Genomic DNA, 23,872 nt, shown 5'->3' with positions numbered 1-23,872 from the left:
CCTACAGAATAGGAGAAAATCTTTACCACACACTCCTCAGATAGAGCACTAATCTCCAGGACATATAAAGAACTCAAAAAACCAAGGTCAAAAAAACAAATAACCCAATCAATAAATGGGTAAGGAACTAAGTTGTATTTCACAGAAGAAGAAATACAATTGATCATCAAATACATGAAAAAAAATGTTCAACATCTCTAGCAATTAGAGAAATGCAAATCCATCTGGAGAGTGAGATTCCATCTCACTCCAGTCAGAATGGCAACTGTCAAGAATACAAGCAAAAATAAATGTTGGTGAGAATGTGGGGGAAAAGGTACACTCATACATAGCTGGTGGGACTACAAGTTGGTGTAACCATTCTGGAAAGCAGTATAAAGATTCCTCAGAAAACTTGGAATGGACCAAGCTATCATTTGACCCAGCTATCCCAATCCTTGGTATATACTCAAAGGACTTAAAGTCAACATACTACAGTGACACAGCCACATCCATGTTTATAGCAGCTCAATTCACAATAGCTAAACTATGGAAGCAACCTAGGTGCCCTTCAACAGATGAACGGATAAAGAAATTATGATACACACACACACACACACACACATACACAATGGAATATTACTCAGCCTTACAGAAGAACGAAATTATGGCATTTACCAGTAAAAGTATGGAACTGGAGAATATCATGCTAAGTGAAATAAGCCAATCTCAAAGAACCAAAGGTCCAATGTTTCTCTGACATGTCCAATGTTTACTTATGATATGCTATGATATGCTAATTCACATTAAGGGGTTGGGGGTATAGGGGAGAATAGACATACTTTGGATTAGACAGCAGGGAGTGAAAGAAGGGGAGGGGATATGGGATAAGAAAGATAGTAGAATGAATCAGACATTATTAATATATAAAATATAATTACTCCTTAAAAATGTGCATATATGATTACATGATGTGTGTAACTCTATATCATGTACAACCAGAAATAAGAAGTTAGACTCTATTTATGTATGATGTATCAAAATGTGTTCTACTGTCATGTGTAGAACTAATTAGTACCCCCAAAATGGTCTAACATATGCTTCTTGTAAGAAAATCTTATTCTAATGATGATTTCCCTACTGTATCCTTAAACAAGCACATATTCAGTTAATATTACCTTATAGACTTCTCCCTCTTTATGTAACAACAGAAGTCACATCTCTTCCATCAGTATACTGCTTGATTATTCCAGTCAACCGAGAGAAAATTTGTTCCTATGCAGCCTTGTTGAAATGAGACTTTAAAAACAACATAATTTGTTTAAAAAGTCTGGAGAAACAGCCCAGTGAGGTCATCACCAATGTCTATCACTGAGTGAAGCCTGTCCTTTCTCACAAACCCTTCCAAAGGATTGGGAGCCAACAGACTTTCTCACTTGCTCCAAACAGGAGTTAGAGACCTTCATCAATGGCCCTTCATAATCTTTGACCCTAAAAAGGCCACATGGCTCTAATGCCCTCTTCCCACTCTCGTCTAATCTCCAAATATTTCCCTTCTGGTATTTCTGCAGAACTCTTCCATGACTCAGACACCCTGGACTCACTTTTTCAGAATCCTTCTTTTTCAGGAAGCTCTAACCCTGCTCACCTCAGAAGCCCAGGGCAGTGCCACTCCAACTGTGGTCTATGTTGTGGTCCACTTGTGGTCTGTGAATGGTGTCAATCCATGAACTGTTTCAGTCCAAGCAAAGCTAAGGAACTTGTGTTAGAATGCAAATCAACTTCACGACTAACACAACTTTGTCTGGATGACTTAAGTTTTCTCAGCCTATCTTTGGTAATGCTATGCTTCCTAATCTATGGCCACATTTACCATTTGATCAATGTTCTCATGCCTCTGATGTGCTTCCCTTTGAACATTCTTAATCATTCTTTCAAGCTTACATCAAATGGTACCTTTTCTATGGCCCTATATAACTTCTGAGTCTGCCACCCTGTCCCTGTACCCCCGCCAGCCGGCTCATCACTCTGCTGCGGATGCACCTCCTCCCTTCAGCACATACTCCTCTCACATGCTGTCTTCCTTTCTTGGGCTCTATGCTCAGTAAGGACAGACTCTGTGTGTCACTGGCTTGGTGTGTCCCCAAATCCAGCCAGTTCCTCCCATGTAAGAGGCACTCACTCACTGAGAGAATATTCACAGTGAAGTAATCAAAACTTTGCATCCATATTGCAGGACCCACCCATGCTGGGGACATGCTTTGAGATGGCCACTGCTTTGAGACGGCCCCAAGAGAATTTTGCAATAGTAATACTGAAGTAATAATGCCCCTATGATTAAAATAAGGTGTGTGGGGGTCACATGTTATAACATTTGTTTATACAAAAATCTATCTAGCTATTAAAATATATATTCCCTGAGGACAAGTGAAATATGCCCATCTTGGGCTCCAGGAGTTTAGTTTACCTGCATCTAGAACTTCATATTTATTATTTAACTTAGAATGGAAATAAAGTCACTTTAAAAATGTTGACAGCTTCTCCTTCCTGTGCAGAATATTAATTATCTCCTCAAATGCCACTTAGATAGATGAAACAAAACACCAATATCAAATTCAATCATCCTTGCATCACAAATTCTAGGTAATCTGACACCTCAACTCAGAATTCACCCAATCAATCAACAAACCCAGGTTTGCTCCAATCTTTCACCTCAGTAACCTGGTTAGGAATCCATTCTTAAACCTGCCTTGCTTGTTCTTTTTAGTTCCTTTAAGTTTTTGTTTTTGATTTTTCTTAATTTCAACCAAGTTTTGCTAGATAAAATTTGTTTCTTCCTTTCTTCCTTTCCTTTTGTCTGATTAATTTATTAAAGTAAAATATAATTACTCCTTAAAAAATTTCTAGTTCCACGTGGACGCCCAAGTTTTCTGTTTGTATAATAATACAGCAACATTCCAAATACATTCAAAATGTTTATATTAATAAAAAATACATTCATCTGTAAAATATCTTCTTAAGACTCTAAGTTCACAGTAGTTTACAAAGAGCACAGGTCAGGAGGTGAGACCTAGGCTCAGATATCAGCTCCTCCACCTATGAACTGAGCAATCCTGGGTGAGTTTCTAACCTGTGTGAGCTGTAGCTGCTTTATACACATAAAATGAGAATAAAACCCCTCTCTCTGAAAGGTTATGGTCAGAATCAAAGAAGATACATGTAAAATATCTAGCCACACCTGTAATCTCATTGGCTCGGGAGGTTAAGACAGGAGGATTGTGAGTCCAAAGCCAGCCTCAGCATAATTGAGGCACTAAGCAACTCAGTTTTATTTAGAGACCCTGTCTCTAAATAAAAGAGAAAACAGGCTGGGGATGTGGCTCAGTGGTGGAGTGCCCCTGAGTTTAATCCCGAGTAACCACCTCCCCAAATATCTAGCCACATTTTCAAAATATAAATGATCATTATTCATTCAATAAGTTGCTCCTATATGTAAATATCCAGATACCACAATGCAAAGAGAGGGCTTTTCTTTCTATGACCATAGACCTAGTCATAGTTCTTCAAGCACTCACATCCAGTCAGAGACCCAAGAATTCAATTTTGAGTCAGAAAATAGTCCCATGAAATAAGATTTCAGCATTAAAGCTTTTTTAAAAAGTCTTTAACTGGACCTAAGAGGAACCTATATTATTTAACTTGTTCAGGGCATCTTCCACACCAGAGGTCAGACAAGAAGTAGAGCACTGCTGGTAATGGTGATGCTTGGTGGGCTTCTAACCTTGCCTTTTGGCAAGAATGAAAATTCAGATCAAGATATATATCAACAAGATAGATCAACTTAGGAATGGCAATTTGGCTGCAGACGGAAAATTCATCTAAGGGCAATACCTAACAGGTTCCCATGAGGCAACAACCAACCTCTAATTAATAAAGTTTTGCTGCAGATGCCAAGAAGGTATGGCTATGCACACAAGAAATTTATGGGTACCAAAATGCCCACATATGCATTTGCAGAATATCTTTTATTGTATGATTAAAGGTTGTTAAGTCAAACTGTATCGCAATATATTTCTATTAATTTTTTTACTAGATATTTATTTTGATACTACATTTAATTTCTGAAGCATGATAACAAATGAATTTCATGATTTATTATGACTGGACTCAAATATCTAGAAAAAATGAGGTAATTTCTCCATAAACAAGGGAAGGGACAACCCTTATATATAAACATATATCATATAATTACAGATGATACTTATGATTTTATTGTCTTTATATCTAAATTATATTCACTTAAATCAGTTGAATCAAGAAAAGCAAAAACTAAATTCAGCTCTTATTTCAGAAAAATCTAGATTTGGGACCAAATGATTTGGTTTTAAACTCATTTCACTAAGAAGTTTCTGCTTTGTTTGTTTTATAGGCAAATTATATTGTGCTTCAGTTTCTTCATCTGTATTAGGAGAATAACACTGGCCCTGCCTACCTATCCAACAGGGATCACACAGGGATCAAGAGAGAATGCTTTGTAATTGATACCAGGGGAGCTTCCTGGTACCACCACAATACTCCCACACCCTTCCTGCTCCCTCCTGCCCAACAGAGGCAGCCCAAGCTGTTATATGATCTATGCACTGCAGTTCCACATAAAAGCCGGGATGGAAAAGTGTGAAAAAGCTCTACTACACAATAGCAGTTTCCTCTCACGAACACCTTTAAAAAACCATCAGACATTGTACTAATTACTATAAAAATTATTAAAAGAGTATCCATAGACACATAGAAAACTACTTCAATAATGACTGCTGGCTGATCAAATTGATTCAACTAGAATACTTGAGACATTTTTAATGAAATTGATGAGTGAAATTATTCTATAGAAATTCCCACATAGATTGAAAATAATTATGTTACAATTACATAATTATTAGCAAGTCTGAAACACAATTATAGCTGTGTTTAATACAAAAAATATTTTGAAACAGCTTTGGATATTAGGAAGATTGCATTTAAAAAATACAAGCCTCCTTGTATAGTCCGGCAAGCAGGTGACAGCAGTGCTGTAGACACACATTCTAGGCTGAGCAACAGTATCAGCTTGGCAATATTCCAAAATCAAAACACTGTGGGATAGATGCAAGATTAAGAAATTTGTTTTGCTTTACCATTACTGAGGGCTGAGTGAATATAAAATTAAAAGATTCTTTGAGATACGGTAACAGATCAGCTTCTGCTCCAGAGAAATAAAATAATGGACTGAAAATCCATGCTGGTCTGTCCATGCTACGTCAGGTTTTTATGATCCTCAAGAGATTTCATGAGCAGCAGTTACTATCTCCTGAACTTACATTTTACTCATAGCTTTTATCTTGGTGCTTCCAATGTGGACATTCTCTAAAGTTTATTTACTCTGTTGGATTCACAGCAGAGACTTCAGCACCACAGCAAAGGGGGTGACACGTAAAACCACAATCCCAAATCAAAGAACGAGCATGGACTTACTGGCATGCAATTACACTGAACTCCCAAGAGAACATGAAATAATTTGGCTTCACTAAATCCTTCCTTCCCTTTTATGTTTGCATTTATTTGTAGAATATGAAGTGCTGGCAAAATCCTGGCCAGCATCAGTTTCCTTGTTTAGAAAATTGTCATAACTTTCTTAGCCAGCTGCCACACAGAGGAATGTCTGCATTAAAAAAACCCAGATTTATAAAATAGATCAACGGGTAATTACAACAGGATTTACAGCAATTTCCCTTAAACAGAAGATCTCATTTTTAAAATGGTGTTTGACTTATAATTTTCTTCTAGAACACAGCTAATGCATAATGTGAAATAGAACACCAGTCCCTGAAACTGAATTATTTAAAAGATTTTTGTACAAAGAATTTTAGAATCCTAGACTAAAGTAACTTCACATAAATTACAATTTCTAGACGATGAATAAGAGCTAGTATACCTAACCAGGATTAAGATGGTACGATCTCATATGTAATTCCTAAGATAAATTCTAGAACATATCTCGAAATTTCTATTTTTTAAGAATGCCTAAAAAGTTCATTTTTGTGGCTTTAATTCCACTAAAACAATTTAGATAACCTAATCAATAATTGTAAGGAAACATAACAAACACTTTCAATTGCAAATCACATCATTCATTAGTAAAACTTCAGAAAAAATGCCTAGTAGAACCAATATTTAACCATTTATTTCTTAATGAACAATCCAATCATCAGCTGGGACTCCAAATCTGCCAGAGATGGCATTTAGACCAAAGTGCTCAGTACCATTCTCTTCCCTGCACTTTAAAATAGATCTGGTACAATCAAGAGCATCCCTCTTTACATAGCCCCTTCTCCAAGTCCTCCAGAATTTCAAGGGTCAGAGGCATGGCAATGACTGGCAAACAGTCACAATCAGTTCTAGAGTGAACCCAGGGAACTAAGAATGGGTCATGAAACCTGAGTTTACTTTTAAAACTAGTAGTGATCTTTCTTTGCCAGAAATTTTAGCATTTTTGCATCATGGTTAAAGGAGACTGCTTAGTAACAAAAAGTAATCTTAGTTTCAATTACCCAGTGTTCTAGGAACTATTTTTGGATAATAAAAAATTCTTTACAAAGTTGAAATAAAAAGTTCACACGTAAAATTCTGTTCTGACAGTTGTTTGATGTATGTGCTTTCAATGACACAAAACCATCCAATGATGGATTTAAATCAGAGGATTTTTCACAAGAAATACCAACTGATCAAAATGGCAAAGGTTTCCAAGTACACGCAGTAGCCTACACAGCAATGATTCATGTAAAGGCGTCTATCTACACTATATACAGGAGACATTGCACTTGGGCTTCAACTACTATCTCCCTATCATTCAGTACTTAATTTTTATATTCCTAGAGCCTGCCAACATCCCCCTATGTGAATATGGAGTTACTTTCATTCAAGCCTTTACTAAGTTCTATAGACTGACAACTCAAAATGTGTACTTCAATCTCAGGCTCTTCTCCAAGCCTCCTATCTCATTTTTTTAGTCACCTACTCTATTCCTGTTTCCCAGTTAATACCCATGCTCCAAACTTAATTCTGAATAGGCTCCACTGTAAATCTTTTCCCCTCCAAACTTTCTCATCTTCATAACTAGCATTATTGTGCACACTGCTGCATAAGGCAAAACCTTGAATGGTTTCCTCTTCCTCCTTATTCTTCAGCACCTTACGAGCAATGCAGAGGCAAACACTGTCAATTCTACTGCTATACTATGCCTCATATACTATACCCACCCACTTTTCTCCATCCTCAGCAGCATCATTCTTGTTCAATTCACCACCACCTCATGCCTAGAAATTTCTGAACTATTCTGTTCTCGTCTACTTTTGTTGCCTCATAATTGATTCTCCAATAAGAGTTGGGGCAATCTTTTTAAACTAAAATTAGATCACATCACACTTCTGACTTAAAACCCTTTAAGGAGGTTCAACTGCACTGTAAATAAAACCCATTTCATGACATGCTCTCTGAGGTCCTACCAGTTTGATCCCTGTCCATCAGTCTATAATCTTATCTTAGGCCACTGTTCTCCATGCTGATAACACTTCAGCCAGGCTGGCGTTCTTACAGTTACTTAACAGTCTCTGATGACCCTTCCCTAGATCTTTACCCACATTGTTGCTTCTGCATGGTCAGACTCTTTAGATCTTGCTGAAATGGCATCTTCTAAGAAAGGCTTTTCCATCAGGCACAGTGGAGCATGATTATAATCCCAGTGGCCTGGGAGGCTGAGGCAGGAGGACCTTGAGTTCAAAGCCAGTCTCATCAAAAAGTGAGGCAGTAAGCAACTCAGTGAGACCCTGTCTCTAAATAAAATATAAAAAATAGGGCCGGGGATATGGCTCAGTAGTGGAGTGCCCCTGAGTTCAATCTCTGGTACTGCTCCCCTCAAAAAAATACACAAAAAAGGACTTTCCCCACCTCTAAAGCTAAAGTGAGGCCTCTGTTTTAATATTTGTCACTGTAGTCTGTTCTTATCCTTTTTAACACTTATTAAAAATGATTTTATAATTATATCTACTTGTTTATATATGTCTTTTTGGTAGAAAATAGGCACACATTTTTAAAATTTATTCTAATCTGTTATATTATGACAGCAGAATGTAATTCAATTCATATTGTACATATAGAGCACAACTTTTCATGTCTCTGGTTGTACACAAAGTAGAGTCACACCATTTGTGTCTTCATACATGTACTTAGGGTAATTATGTCTATCTTATTCCACCATCTTTCCCATCCCCATTCACCCTCCCTTCCCCACCCTGCCCTATCTAGAGTTCGTCTATTCCTCCCATGCTACCCCCGCAATCCCCATTATGAATCATCATCCTTATATCAAAGAAAACATTGGATATTTGTTTTTTTGGGGGGAATGGCTTACTTCACTTAGCATTATGTTCTCCAACTCCATCCATTTACCTGAAAATGCCATCATTTTATTCTCTTTCAATGCTGAGTAATATTCCATTGTGTATATATACCACATTTTCTTTGTCCATTCATCTGGCACATTCACTTTTTAACTGGATGAACTAATGGACAAGTACCTTAGACACGTTAATAAAAAATATATCCTGGTAGCTAACATAAGATAATAAAAGATCTTACCTTTTCAACTTTTTTCTTTTTAACAGGGGGTTCAAATCTATCATTGGCTCCAAAGTACTGAGTAAGCTCCTTCCATTGGGTTTCATTTAAAGGCTGTTCACTACACAAAGACAAAAAATCCTTTAAATTATTTTAATTTTTTCTATTTTTTAATTGGTTACTACAATTACTAGATTTTATGTTTCATCAAGATCACAGATTAGTAGTTGAGCTATTTGGACAAGTTCTACAAATACTGCCTAGAATAATTATTTTAAATCCTACTTACCTATGAGATTCTTTTTCATTCTTCAATTTATCTGAAAAGAATTTACAAAGCATTAATACTTAAGTATTTGGCTATTATTTCAAAATCATTTTTCAAAAAATTATTTAACTTAATTAGTCACAATTTAGCACTGACACTATGGACAATGTGAACATAAATCAAAAAACAAAACAAAAAACCTTTTCTGGAGCGTTTTCTCTTTTTCCCTCTGAATCTTGAAGTTGAGATTTTCTGTTCAGAATGTTTTTTATGCAATTCTTGAAATTTCTATATGAAAGTGAAAATAAGAAAAAAAAAAAGAAACTGAGAAACAAATATACTTTGAAGAAAAACATGCATTTAAAAATCTAAATGAGTTAAGTAATAAAAATATTTATATTCAGGCATTTATAAAGATGCCAACTCAATGAAAACAGAGCTCTTGAGATACTGTACTCCCTGAAGATACAACCTGAGTTTTGAAGTTCATTTGTTTCGATAAAAACTGTTTAATATTGAGACTGAAGCTTGATAACTCATAGATAAAGAGATTAAAATGAAGTTAGAAACTCCTCATATACCACATCAGGCAAAATAGTTAATTCCTTCCTCTTTTTATGAAAAACAAAGTAAAAATGAAAAGCACCTAAGTGGCTGATTACTCAAAGGACAGTCAAAGCACTCAGAGCCCACCTTCCCTGTCTGCTTCATCACAACATTCACACTGACCAGGCAGAGACACTGAACACACTCGTGCACACACAGGCTTTCACGTGAGCACATTAGGAAAAACCTACATTCCACAAATTTAAGGGAATTCCAGAAGGGCATTCTTCATATGCATCTATATTGGCCTCTGTTTCTATTTTTGGTCCATCTGCTGGGAAACTTGAGATTTCTGTGTCTCTATTAGTCCCATCCTCTTTATTTTCCTGTAAGTCGAGTTCAGACTTCTCCAGTGTGGCTTCATCTTCAGAATTTGACTCAACATCACTTTCATTTAGGCCAGGAGGCAACAGTCCACTCCACATCTTTTCTTCTAGAAGAAAAAAAATAAATTTAGAAATAAAAAGTAGCCATGGAAACAATTATAAAATCATTTTAAAAGACACTCCTGAAGCCTAAGAAGTCTACCAATGGTCAGAGAACAGTCCGCCTACATTTTTTTAAAATCTAAAATGTTAAAAGAAAAGTTTTAAAAGTAGTTGAAACTAGTTTGTTACAGCATACATTTAAAGGAAATAAGACCTCGATTTGCTAATATATAGATAATTGTATCTTGAAAAATGAAATTCAGGAAAGAAATAATTGGTCAAGAATGTGAAAAATCCAATGACATATATTCTACAGGAAATTTAAGAATTCAAGTATTATATACCAAACTATATAGATCAACTATAGTAAAATAAAGATGGAAGTTTCACCCATGTTTGAATGCACAAAACTTTTAGGGGAATTACTGATTAAGGACCAGGGAAAGAATAATTTAAAGGATAATTTAATATGATTAAACAGTTTGAAGAAGGTATAATAGAAAAAGGATACCATAGTTTTCCATTTTAAAGCACTTGCTAAACTGACAATAAATGAAATATAATTCTAACTGCTTAACAAACATAACAGCTTTTTTGAGTAACAATACTATATTTGGAAAACTAAAGTTAAAGTTCAGGATAACATTTAGCATTAGTTGTCTACTAATTGGTAGAGAGAATCACTCGTAGAGAGAACATACGCCATTGGTAGAGAGAATCATTATCTAAGTTTAATAAACATCATTTCTTAAAAAAATCAGAGTTGTAATCATTTGCTAAAATCATGATAATTGAGTACATTTTCATCATTCATTTCCATGACAGACTATTTTTACGTATGTTCTGAGCCAAAACCAGTACACTCAAAATAAGTCTAAAATAGAGAAGCTGATTATACTGTTCATAATTTACTATAAATCAAAATAAATAAAATAGAAGGGCAGAAATCTGTTTTGCTGAGTTTTCTGTCAATTGTCATTAACCTAGCAAGATAATCAAAAAGACATCAGGGGACTTGGCATTAATCTCAAAATTTTTCTTTAAAGGATCTCCTCTTGGACCAAAGAATCAGATATTATTTGTGTGTGTGTGTGGGGGGGGTTGGTACAGACTCATCAGTTTCTGGTTTTCTGAAACATCCTCACTAAAATACTCTTGGTTTTTTAAGAGGAAGGACTCTATTATCTAACTGCTCCAACTAGAATCTTAACTCTACCACTCACTAGTGGTACAAGCAAATCATTTACTATCTCTGACCATCAGTTTCTTTATCTGTAACACAAGGATAATTATACTGCTTATAAGGTTATTCTGAGGATTAAATGAGATAAGCCACTCAACATAGTATTTAAGAGGTTCTGGGGCTTAATAAATAATAAGTTCCTTTTGCTATTATTATTTCTTCGGCCATGTATTACATTTTTATCATTTCTATAAATGGAAGGATTCAGAAGATAGTTTTGAAGTTTCTAATGTTTGTGGTACATTCACTTAGCAATGAATGCAAATTGTTTATTTGTGATTTCCACAGTATTGCAAAGTTTTAAATTAAAGAATATGCATTTTGTTTTTTTGAATGGAGCAACAAGAGGCAAATTATCAGGAAGTCAACAGAGCTTAAGTTCCAAGGCTCCTCATTTGCATAGGTCTTTCCAAAGCATTGAATTTATATTTTCTATTCAGAATTTACATTCTTTGTTGTTGTTTTAGCAGGCCCTTAAGGCCTGTATCCATCTATTAATGGGGCCTATGGATGGTAAAGGCTGGGATTGAGTACTCTTGAGATACTTTAATAGCACAAAGGATATCATGCAAAAATATCACAATATTGAAAAACAGCTGTTATATTATTAATAAAAATATTTCTACTACTCTGAGGAGCAAGGGGAGGAAAGCAATAATAAACTCCAGCAAACTTTTTTGCCCTGGCATAAAATAAACCTGTAGGCTCGCTATCCATTTAAGAAGAGTAACAGATTTCAGATTTAGATTTCTTAGCACCTTATGTTAGAAAGCACTGTTTCTTTTCTAGTCCACAGAATCTTTTGCATACTCATCTTGTGCCAGGTACTCCTCCAGACCTTGAAAACATAAGTATTCAAAACAAGCCAAGAATCCTAAACTCATGGAGCAACATATCTATATAAATGGCAAGTTTCTATTGATCCGCAGCCAAGTGTCACTCAGCTTGGCACCTTAAATGGTATGTGCCTCCCCAAGAAACAGTGGCAAGGTCTCCCACTAAACCTCCCTTGTAGCAGGTAAGCAGGAGTGTACATGCTTTTCCTCAACAGATTTTCAAACAGCTATCCATTTTTTATGACTCTAGATCCTTCTGATATGGCATTAAGAACTGTCTTCACAGTTATTTATTTATTATGTTAGATATTTACCTAACATAATCTGAGTGTACCTAAAGAAAATCAACTTTAAAAAAAATGCAAATCTGGGGCTGAGGTCTAGCTCAGTGGTAGAGCGCTTGCCTAGCGTGTGTGAGGTACTGGGTTCGATTCTCAGCACCACATATAAATAAATGAAATAAAGACCTATTGACAACTAAAGAATATTTTTTTAAAAGTGCAAATCTACCTGCAAATCCATAAAATAAGGCAAAATTCAAAAAAGGTATGTTTTTAAGATAGTTCTTTAAACTCTTTAACATCACATGCCCTTTTCCTGTGACTTAAAAAAAAAAAAAAAGCAAGTATGTTCTGATAAACACAGAAAACTGCTGCCCCTCACTATGAAGCCTGTAATAGGGAATTGCTTCTGTGAGATGCAGCTTAACTAACTGTAAATCAGCCAATATGAAGTGGCTGCTCAGTAACTTCTGCTGTGGGCTCATGTTTGAAAACACCATCTTCTATTCATAACACAAATGTCAGACATGTAGTTTCTAACTGGCACCATGTCTGGCCTCCTATTATTCCCATTGTGGCTGTTCTGGAGGATGACTCTCCACTAAAGTATCTCTTACCCATGCCTTTCAAAGTATATTTATTTAAGGCAGACCATTCCAAATTTCCCTTTAACTGAGAAAATTCGCTTGGCCGTTCTCAAGAGATGTGGAGTACCAGAGAAGTAGAAATTTAATTTTTTTTTCATGTACACTGTAGCCAGGTCCATCTAATAACCAATGCATTCATTAATAAGATTTTAGTTTTTAGCCCAAAACCCATATAATTTTAAATTTAATCACTTTGGTCCCAAGGAAACTGAAACAGAATCAGAATCTCCTTTTTCTCAATGGGTTTGAATATCATCTTCAACATTTCATACATCTGGAGTTAAGATTTATGCCATCCACAATTATTCTACAAAACATTCTGTGTATACTATGCCAAATACATTTATTCTTGCTGACACAATTTACTATGAACTGATAATATTTCTGTATTGCTCTAGTTTGAGCAGCTGAGTTTTCTTTTGCCCTTGAGAACCAACCATAGATAATATCTTATTTACTACATTTGGGCAGAAAACAATGTATCAAGAACAGGCAGAATTTAGTGATTCCCAATCTATGTTTTTTATCTGAGTTTTATCATGACAGTAAAAGGGGTCACTAAATTATTTTCAATATTTTAAAAAACCCAAGATATCAGCCACCTTTAGGTAAGGAATCTTAAAACTCAGGAAACCCACGTTCACCAGAAATGCTGATTGATAGCTATTGAGCTGAATTTTATTAGAAAAACAATGAATGGGTATAGTTTAATATACATAATCTTTCAAAATAGAGAACTCACAGAGATATCAAAACATAGTAAGAAGGAGTTCTAGACTGTGCAAAGATTGAGAACTACTGGTTATAGGGGCAAAAACACTGTCTTAAAAGTCAGAAAATTATTTCTAGTCCTGAGCAGGCCACTGTATTTGTGTGGGTCCCCATTTTTAAGTCTTAAAATGAAGGTTTGATCAGATGATCTTTGAGATGTCTTGCAGCTCTAAAATGTTTCCCTCCGATCTTAATATTGTAAATGGCACAAATGCCCAGAGCCCACCTCACTCACTCCTCACTCCTTTGTATAATACTCCATTCTCAACCAGTCATATCCAATCCTGATTAAAACCAAGTAGATAAGATTTCTATCTGCAAACTGGCCACCAAGATTACAAGCTTTCAGAGAGACTCTGCACCTCAGGTTGCTAATAAAGGAAACCCCAGTTAAAACAGAAAACAGAACAGAAAGAAAGAGGCATACAAGCAAAGTGGCAGGTGCTGGTTTACCATTAATCTTCACAACTCTTTCAGAAGGAATTACTACCCAGGCCCTTTTTACAGATGAGGAAACTGACTTCCCTCATGCATTGAGATCCACTTATTTTACAAAATGATTAACTCTTAAATTATAAACTTTCAGAGAGCAGAGTTGAATGGTGTAACATATTCTGAGGCAAAGATCTGAGAGTAGGTGTGAAGAATGACTGTAAATACAGACTTGCTAAAATTTAGTTAGGAAGAATTATTTTTCTGTAGTTTTTAAACACAAAAAGCTACATAAAATGTTATACTAAGCCACATACTTGAAAGTCACAGAGATTAGAATTCAAATATATTATTAAAATTAATATAAAAGTTAATAATATTATTCAAATTAATATTTCTTGAAAGACCAGGCAGCTGCTTAAAAATCAAAACCCAAAAGACATAACTGCTGAGCTCAACGAATGTTTCCTGTCTAATAATCCTGAATTTAAATTCCATTCTCACCAAATAAAGCTCTTATGTTCTATATTTTGTATTCAATTGGAAATAATCACAGAAATCTAAATCCTTTCTAAATTTAATCATACTTGTGAAATAGCCATGAACCATCATCCACTAATCCAAAAGATCTTGTTAAATAACTACATAATAATCAGTTACTCTGTTTTAAAATTAGTTGCCTGTTAAAATATTTGTACGCAGGTAATATTGACTTCAATGTACAAGAATTATACACTTTTCTAAAATAAATGTGTTCCCTTTTCTCAAAAAGTTACAGAAAGTGCCACTGAATCATAGGCCTGAGTTCAGATTAAAGTTGCCAATCCGCTTATCCAGATAAACTATTTACTTAACAGGGTTTTGCACGTATGCGTGTGTTAATGAACGAGGGTGTGTGTTTAGTGGGGACCTGGAAAACACTTCCCCAGACCTTTGACCTTGCACGGAAATATTATCAATGAACCAATCACTCTGAGGCTCATTTTAAGGCGACGCCGGCGAAAATACTTACAGGGTTGGAGACAGCACGGAGCTCCGCGGGCTCACGGGCGGCGGTGTCACGGCCGGGTCCCCAAGCCGGCAGAACCCCGTCCGGTCATGGAACTGACCGCCGCGGGCTCCGGCGCACAAGTCCAGCCTGCCGGCGTTCGCACTACCTGGCGCTGTTTTCCGGGACACTGCAGTGCAAATAGGAGCCTGCCTCCTCCTCCGAAAGCCCCCTCACCCCTTCTCACTTTGGCCCGGCTGGGACCGAGAAACCCACTAACAGGCTGAGGAAGGCGCCGCAATGACCCCCCCAGGGCTCCCGTGGGCCTGTTCCAGGTGCCCCGGGCAAGGAACCGACGGGCCGCACAGCCTGGCTCCTCCGCTGCCCTCCCGCGGCCCTCTCGGACCCGTCGCCGCAGAGCCCGAGCCAGCCAGGAACCAGCCCAGCGATGAGCCCTACTCACCGGTCAGGAAGCGGCTGCCCGGCGTCCATCTTAAGACCCCGCCAACATCGCGCCTTCTCATTGGCTCCTGCGCCTCAGCCAATGGGCTGCGGCCGTTCTGGCTCCAAGGTCGCCATGGCAACGGCTTCGCTTGGCTTCCCTCTGCGTTCGGCCTGAAAGAGGCAATGGGCGTCTTTCGTCTCTTCCCCACCCCCCTCCTTTTTCTCACCGTTTTTCTTTCTCTCGAGTGTTCCATAAGGCTTTGTTCTCTCCATTCCCTGCCTTACGCCGATGCTTCTAGGTGAGGAAAGTGCTGACTTCGACACCAAACTGAGTTCGCTCCCGGAGAGAGAAGGGTCTCGGATGCTCTGTGCTTTCTGGGACGTTTTCACTCATCCATCCTTTCCCCTTCCCTCTCTTTCCTCCCTCCCTTTTCTTTCCCCCTCTTTATCTGTGTGTGCGGTGTTCCAGGCACCACGCCACTCGACGGCTAGCGGAAAACCGCCCAGCTCCTGCTTTGGGGCGCTCCGCAGCTGGGGCTGGGCGCCGAGCTGCGCCACCCGCCCTCCGCGCCGAAAGTTTAGGAACTCCTTTTGGTGGAGAACACTGTGTTGGGCCCTGAAGAGGGGCTCGCGAAGGAGCATAGGAAACAAGGAAAAAAGCAAACGAGAAAAAAGGCACTGTGACTGCGACCGGAGTAGGGCTGTTTTAGAAATGCTTCTAGTTTTCCAAATAGTGTTGTGTGGTAATATTAAGAATGCCTTCCTATTTTCTAGTGTTGCGTGATGGCTATATAATAAAATATACACACAGCCTTCAACCCGTTAAAAGAAAAACTTTAGACAAATTAAATTTAGCAGTTTCTTTGATTCATGAATGGAATAGCTCCTGAACCAGTAAAGGTTAAGAGAGCTTCATCCCTGGACGGGTAGTCATTATAGACTTTCTTTTCTTTTCTTCTTTTTTTCTTTCTTTCTTTCTTTTTTTTTTTTAAGAAGGAGGAAGAAAAGGAGGTGGGGGTGATGCAGAGAAACAGCTTGATTGATTATAGCTGAGCATTTGCCTTATAAATGGACATGGTCTGATCGGTTGGCAGACATTGAAGCTCAGAGGTTGTGATTCACTGAGACTTTATATAAAATTATACTCAAGTTATGTGGCAGTTGAAGCTATGTAGTTATTCAAATTAAGGAGTCTACTTTAGTCCAAATTTAAATTAAAAAACACATTACTTGTCCCAGAGTAATTTTTATTCTTAGCTATTTGTTGTCAACAATAATGCCTTTTTAAAAAAGCATTCTAAAGATGCATAAAAATTTTGCATTGCACTCAGTAATATATCTCAAGTTAGCATAAAGAGACAGTTAAGCCTATTACTTTTAGAACGATTTGGAAGTTATAGAAACTATTCCTTAACTTGACCTATCTTTTGGAAGATCTTGGAGGTCAGATGGGGTATTGGTGTGTTTTTGTGGCTATGGTCCATTGTTAGGCTCACATTCCCTGATTCTAGAGTACAAGCAAAGCTGAATAACTTAAGGATCTTATGAAACTCTTCTGGACAAACATATCCATCTTCTCTATGGGGTTCTTCTTTGATTCCAAACTCTTAAAATATTAAGCAGTTAAAAAATTATGTATATGAAACTGCTGTTGTAACTGTTCACATTGAGCCTCTTAATTGCCAAGTCTGCTTGGGCTGCTTTAACAAAATACTACAGGCTGGGTAACTTAAATAACAAATTTATTTCTCAGGTTCTAGATGCTGGGAAGGTTTACCAGAAAAAAAAATATTTTATTCTGAAGCCTCTCTTTTTGGCTTGTGGGTAGCTGCCATATCTCTGTGCTCATATGATCTCTTTATGAGCTCAGGTCAGGAAAACTCTCTGGTGTCTCTTCTTGCTACTTACAAGGACACTAATTCTACAGGATCAGGGTTCATTAATTGACTTTATTTAACCTTAATTACTTCCAGGTCCCGTCTTCAAATACAGCCACGTTGTGGATTAAAACTTCCACATAAGAGTTTTGAGGGTACCCAACCATTCAATCCATAACAATTGCCAATGGTAGAGATGTGAGCAGAGGGAGAAAAACTGTGGCCTGGATGGGAATGTAGTAATGTTGGCGTGTGGAAGAATTATCTGGATTACTTCTAGATCTTTTCCATTAACAAGTGCTCATTATTTAGTTTTTATAAGTATGCAATGGATATAGGTGGAATAAGTACTCCAAAGATTTATGAACACCAAATTTCATATCAAAGGTTTTGGAAAGCCAAATATATCTATCTAAATATTAAGCTCCTCAGTGTTAATTTGAGATTTCTCAAGGATCTGATTGTGAAATGATTGGGTTCCTATAATAAAGGTAAATAATAGCTTAGATTTTTCTTCTGGTTTGAGTTGTAAGACTTTCAGTTTCTGAATTTTTTTGCCAATTTTCTAAGGGAAATATTGGTCATTTGATTTATTTTGATCAATAAATTTACCTTCTCTCCAGCAAATTCCTGTCCTGGAGACCTGCCAAGCCATGCATTTTGTGAATGAAATATTTGTATTTTTGAGATTTCCATGAAACAGAATTGTTGAATGCCTTTTACTAAATCATAGTGAAATACCTGATGCAGCTAGTGATTTGTGCTTGAATTGTGTTGCATCTGGCACTAATTTGAAGCATGTAAGTTTCATTTAAATTATCCACCATATCTTTAAAAACACAAAGCAGTTTTTCTTTGCCAAGAAATATGAAAGTCTATGAATAGTTTTCCCTTATATTTAATAATTTTTCACAGTGTAGAGATTATAATTCACACCCATGTAAAAAATTAATCAATCGTGGAATTCTTTTTGGTGCTGCTAAATCTGATTGATGAAAAATTTCTCCAAATATAATGAAATCCTTTAAAATATTTCTCAGTTGGAAAAAAATGAATACAGTTTCATTGAACATATAATAAATGGGCTTCTTATTGAAACTGAGAAAGAGTACAATTAATTTCCTTCCATACAAAATGCCTCTTTTTCAACATTGAAGTAAAAAATGGTCTAGTCACTTGGCTAAAAGAATTGAAACCAGAGAGCTCTGACTTTCAGAAATTGTGTTGATGCTCTTCACAACAAAGGAAGGATAGTTTATCTAGAGTAATTTTTTAGGTCCACAGCCTGAAATATCCATACACAATAGTCTTCCAGGAATATGTTGAATAACATTATGACAAAAGAGTTGACATTTAAGGAAAGAAAATTTTGGTATAGGATGTTGCCAAGCATATATTATTTATTGTACCTTATTACATCTATATTATTGGCCATGTCTAGTATTTTCAAATTCTTCAGGTCCAATGAGTTGTATGTAGAGAGAAGTAACTATTGTGCATCCATTTCACAGATAAGAAAATCAAGAGTTTAAGGAACTTAACCTAATGTGTCACATGTAGTGATGTGCATAACCAGGGTGGGAAGTTCACTGGATTTGAAAGCTACTGGTCCCCCTATGGGACCTCGTAAGAAGAGGCAGTACAGTGCCATCAAAGTAGAGCACCATTACGGCCACATGGAATGGGACATCCAGTGGAAGCGCATGAAAAGAGCGGTTATGAAGCAAAATGTCTTTTCCCTCCCTCCCTCAGTACCAAGGGAGGGATCAGATCCCGTCAGAGCCATCCTTTTCAATCATTCCTGTTTGCTACTTTGAAATCTTTGCTAGTCTCCCTTTTCCTAATACCTTTATTTTTCAACACCCCCCGCCGCGCCCCCACCACTGTCTGCTTATTCCCTCTAAATGAAGGAACACATGTAAGCTTTAATACAGAGCATGGCAAAAAAGAAAAAAAAAAAGAAACCAAATCAGAGCATGGCATAAAGGTCAATAGTAAATATTAGTGTCTCTTTTCCTGACATGTAAAAAATAAAGAAGCAGATGAATATTGATAGATTGCCAGATTGATCCGCCAGTATCTTTGTGGTCTTTACTATATGTCCAGTGCTTAGCGCTGTGCTAAGGTTTAAGGTTTCAAAATAGTATATAACTGGTCTGTCAAGAAGTTTGTAGTCTGAGATACGTAATGTGTTTATAAGTGATATACTCTATCCATATATACTAAAATTGTGAGGTTCATAAAACAAGTATGAATATGGAAGTCCCAAGAATAGAAAAGTAAACTAGATGGAATTTGGCACATATTATTTTCTTTGCTTAGCATGCCTTTTTTTTTTTTAATACCTGCAGAACTTCTTTATATCCTTCAAAACCTAGGTCAAGTATCACCTCCTGGCTTAAACCTTTCCGATCCATGAAGTTCACGCCTTTCTTCTCTGTGCCTTTATGATAGTTGGTACATAACACTGTGGGATTTTTCAGATTGAGATACAATTAGTTGCCATGGGTTGGTCTCCTCTGATAGATTTCGAGTTCCTCTTTGTCAGGTGGTATGTAGTGTTTATGGAGAGAATGGCAGAAGTGGAAGATGCCAAGGCATGGGGTGAAAAGAAATGGGGAATGTGGTTCCCAAGCATCCTGTGAACAGACCAGAGAGGGAGGAATGCCATGGTTTAAGGAAGACAGGAGAAATCAGCTTGGGCCAGACTATGGAGCCTCCCTAAGGCAAGCGGACAAGTTCTAATTGATATAGTGGAAGGAATTATAGGATTTTGATCAAGAGGGTGACATGATGAAGCAGGTGCTTCAGGGAGATTAATGGTATAGTCATGTGAATTTGAAAGATGGATTTGGAGATAGTTGAACCAATGTAAAAGCCAGAAAGCCATTGTGGAATAAATGATTAGCATCTAGACAAAGGCAATGGGAATACGGGATAAGGAGCAGTTCTGAGGATCAAGCCTGATATTTCCCCCATTCATTTACTCATCTCCACCGCTTCTGGTCCTCATGCTATTGCTCTTATCATTGCTCCCTGCTTTCCACCCACTCATGTTCAATGTTCAGTTTTATGAATTCAGCCCAGCCTTCAGGGTTGCCTCCTTTGCTATGGACTTTTATAAAACATCTTTAATTAACTCTTTCAGATTCTCTCCACAAACAGCCTCCTTTCTACCCTCAGCGCCACATCCTCAATTTATTCTAAACACCAACGAAGTTGATCCAGACCCTGCAAGTGGCCTCCTGTTGTTCCTCTTGGGACTGAACCAACACTTTTCCTCTAGGTGTAGAGAGAACCTTAAAAGTGCTCCCTGCCTCTCCTGGGATTCTTATAGCTCAGAATATAATGTCAGCTAACCTCCTCCTACAGGTATGGGATGGTACCTGGAAACCTCTTTGCTAGCCAAGGAACTTCAGTGTCTTGTTGTCCATCTTTTTATGACCCACAAAACAATAGTACCTACCCCATTAATCCTACCTGCCAAGCACAGAGGATGGAGGACCTGTGAAGAAAAGGAAAGGTGAAAGTTTAAAGTGAAAGGAAGGACTCATTTAAGTATTAGCACCTCCCCTCCAAAGTGACCAGAAGACTCCTTCAAAATCTTTTCCAAAGTTTCCTTTCCCCACATAGAGAAGAATAATTTTCTATTCAGTGTTATTTAATGTTTGGTTTGTATTGCAGTATGGCATTATCTTCTTTGGCCTGGAAATCTAATCATCACCCAGAACATGGTCTTTAATGAAATCACTATTTTAAATGTCCTATAATTATTTAGAAATACATATTTTAAATATTTGCTATATTGAGGACATCTTGATGATCTGTCTCACACCATCTAAACCTTACTATGTTCTGTCTTTGAAATTTCTTCAAATTGCCTTCTGTGTTAGTCAGCTTCCTGTCACTGTAACAAAATGCCTGAGGTAATTACCTTATAAAGGTTTATTTTGCTTCACAGTTATAGAGGTTTCAACCCATGACTGGTTGGCCCCATTGCTTTGGGTCAACAGCAAGGCAGCAGGACATCAAGGCAGGAGCATGAGGCAAAGCAAAACCACTCACCTCCTCATAAGCAAGGGAGTAAAATAAGGAATGAGGAAGGAGCTGGGATTCACTGTCCCCTCCATGGGTACACTTCCAGTGACCTATTGACCTCACATAAGGTACCATCTCCAACAGGCTTCACCACCTCTCAAAAGCACTAACCTGGGGACCAAATCTTTAACATATGGTCCTTTGGGGGACATTCAATATCAAAAATACAGCACTTTCTAGATTTAAAGTTCCATACACCCCAGCTCCTGGAAGTCACTGAGACGGTCTCTGCCCTCATAGTTTGACATGTCCTGAATGGAATCATGTACATGAAATACATTAACGTGGACTTTTGAGTCTAGCCTAATTTATTCAGCTTAATGTATGTAAGGATCATTCCTGTTACGTGCACTAGCAGTCTATTGTTCAGCAGCTTTGCCCTGTGAAGCTGTAACATAGCCTGTTCACCATTGAAGGCTACTTGGATTGTTTTTAATTTGTAGCAATTATAAATTATTTGAACAGAGATGCTAAAAATATTCACATACAGGTTTTTGTAAAATGACTTAATTTCTCTTGGATGAACACCCATGTGTGGGATAGCTGGGTTGTATCTAGTTTATATTTAACTAGATAAGAAACTACTAAAATGTTTTCCAAAGTGGTTGTACCATTATGCATTCCCAATGGCAATTCATAAGAGTTCCAGTTGCTTCACATTCTTGGTATGGCCATAAAAATTTTTAAAAATAAACGGTTTAAATTACATTTATTTGTAGCTAATTATGGTATCAATTTTAATTTCTCTGATCATTTTTGACATTTCCACCTTGTCTTTTGACTTTCACACTACTGCCTTTCAAAGAGCAGAGGTTTTTTATTTTAATGAAGTTCAATTTTTCTTTGATGGTTTTACCTTTTTGTATTAGGTCTAGGAAATGTTTGCCTTATCCAAGTTCATAAGTTTTTTTTCTGTTTTATTCTGAACATTTTTTTATAGTTTTAAGTTTTAGGTCTGTGTTTCATTTGGGGCCAGTTATTTTCATGGTATAAAGTATAAGTCAAATTTTATCTTTTGGCACCTGATGCCTAATTGTTCCACATAATTTGTTGAAACTCCTTCTTCTATTGAATCAGTTTTGTATCTTTTTTGCAAATCAAATTGACCATATAGTTGTAAATATGTGTTCTGAACCCCTCAGTTCTCTTCTGTTGGTCTATGTGTATATCCTTTCTCTATATCACACTGTCTTAATGATAGTGCTTTTATGATACATTTTTAAATCATGTAGATGAGTCTTCCAACCAAATTATTTTTGTTTTCAAAATAGTTTTATGGTTCTAGCTTGTCTCTTTTTATGCAAATGTTTAGTTTTTCAACTTCTAAAAAATACTGCAAGGCTTTGAGAATACATTATAAATTAGAAAGAACTGATACCTTAACCTTATTGAGTCTTGTACTAGATTTTTTTCCTAGATTCATTTAGCCCTTCTTTTATTTCTTTCATGAGCATTTCATGCTTTTCGGCATATAGATAAAGCCCACATTTAGATATCATTTGTGTTCACCTTCTCTGTCTCTTTATTTTCTCTCACTTTCTATTAATTGCTATGGACCAGACTCCTTCCCAAGTAAAACTCAATTTCTATCCACTTTCTGCCTCCTTCTGCAAGTGGCTGGCTGTGGCTCTCCCTCAGCATGAGAACCGAAAGCCCATGTTAATCCTGTCCCTTACTGTCCCCTTCTTCAAGTATCAGAACTCTCCAGGCCTGCCTGCTTTAGTTTCTTCTCCATGTTTTTGCATAGTTACTTTGCTTCTTTTATGGTCTACAGTTATTATCTGGAAAGTCTGGGTCAGATAGGAGTTTATTTGGCTATGAAAGTAAAATATATGATATGGAAATATTTTTAAATTCAGGCAGGTGCATACATACCTTCTTAAACATCCCTTGTGTTTCTCATGAAATCATTTTGTTGTTATTGTTTGAATTTATTCCTTTTAGCTTATATTTTAAGATTGAGGACTGATTACCTTTTATATTCAGTAACACCTGGACAGTTGCATTATCCATAGTGCTGGACACTGGGAATTGATAAATCTCTAAGTGATAAATAATGAGTAAAACTATCCAAAGTTTTCCATACTGTGCATATTTTTGTTGAGAAAAATTATTCCATGCAAGATCTCCTAGTTAATAATGGCTATTCTTCATACAAATTGCCACTAGAACTAAATAAAACCTCAAATTTCTTACAAAAATGCAGAATTCTTCTCTTTTAAAAGAGAATTTTAATTCAATTTATTCAACATTGATTTCATATCTATTAGATGCAAAACACTGAGAAGCACTGTTTGGGGATGAAAGGGAAGGATGATCAAATAA

At 36.9% G+C, this 23,872-nt stretch overlaps 1 protein-coding gene across 3 annotated transcripts in view; it reads right to left on the bottom strand.

The window, feature by feature from the left end:
* Fam204a (family with sequence similarity 204 member A) overlaps nucleotides 1-15,744 on the bottom strand; it is a 31,920-nt gene extending 16,176 nt beyond the window's left edge. Inside the window, exons 1-5 of one of the 3 annotated variants that reach the window (XM_005320712.5) lie at nucleotides 15,592-15,744; nucleotides 9,694-9,935; nucleotides 9,097-9,184; nucleotides 8,918-8,948; nucleotides 8,650-8,749 (exon numbers count right to left, since the gene is read on the bottom strand). In XM_005320712.5, the coding sequence (XP_005320769.2) occupies nucleotides 8,650-8,749; nucleotides 8,918-8,948; nucleotides 9,097-9,184; nucleotides 9,694-9,935; nucleotides 15,592-15,652 (522 nt within the window). In that variant the 5' untranslated portion in view covers nucleotides 15,653-15,744. Of the gene's footprint in view, nucleotides 1-8,649; nucleotides 8,750-8,917; nucleotides 8,949-9,096; nucleotides 9,185-9,693; nucleotides 9,936-15,152; nucleotides 15,319-15,591 lie in introns of those variants that run through there. The other 2 variants (XM_013356527.4, XM_021723344.3) reach the window with 2 other exon arrangements.
* Nucleotides 15,745-23,872: the final 8,128 nt, after the last annotated feature.

The sequence above is a fragment of the Ictidomys tridecemlineatus genome, chromosome 1, assembly GCF_052094955.1.
Source record: "Ictidomys tridecemlineatus isolate mIctTri1 chromosome 1, mIctTri1.hap1, whole genome shotgun sequence".
Lineage (NCBI taxonomy): Eukaryota > Metazoa > Chordata > Mammalia > Rodentia > Sciuridae > Ictidomys > Ictidomys tridecemlineatus.
This window is presented reverse-complemented; position numbering and strand designations above follow the sequence as displayed.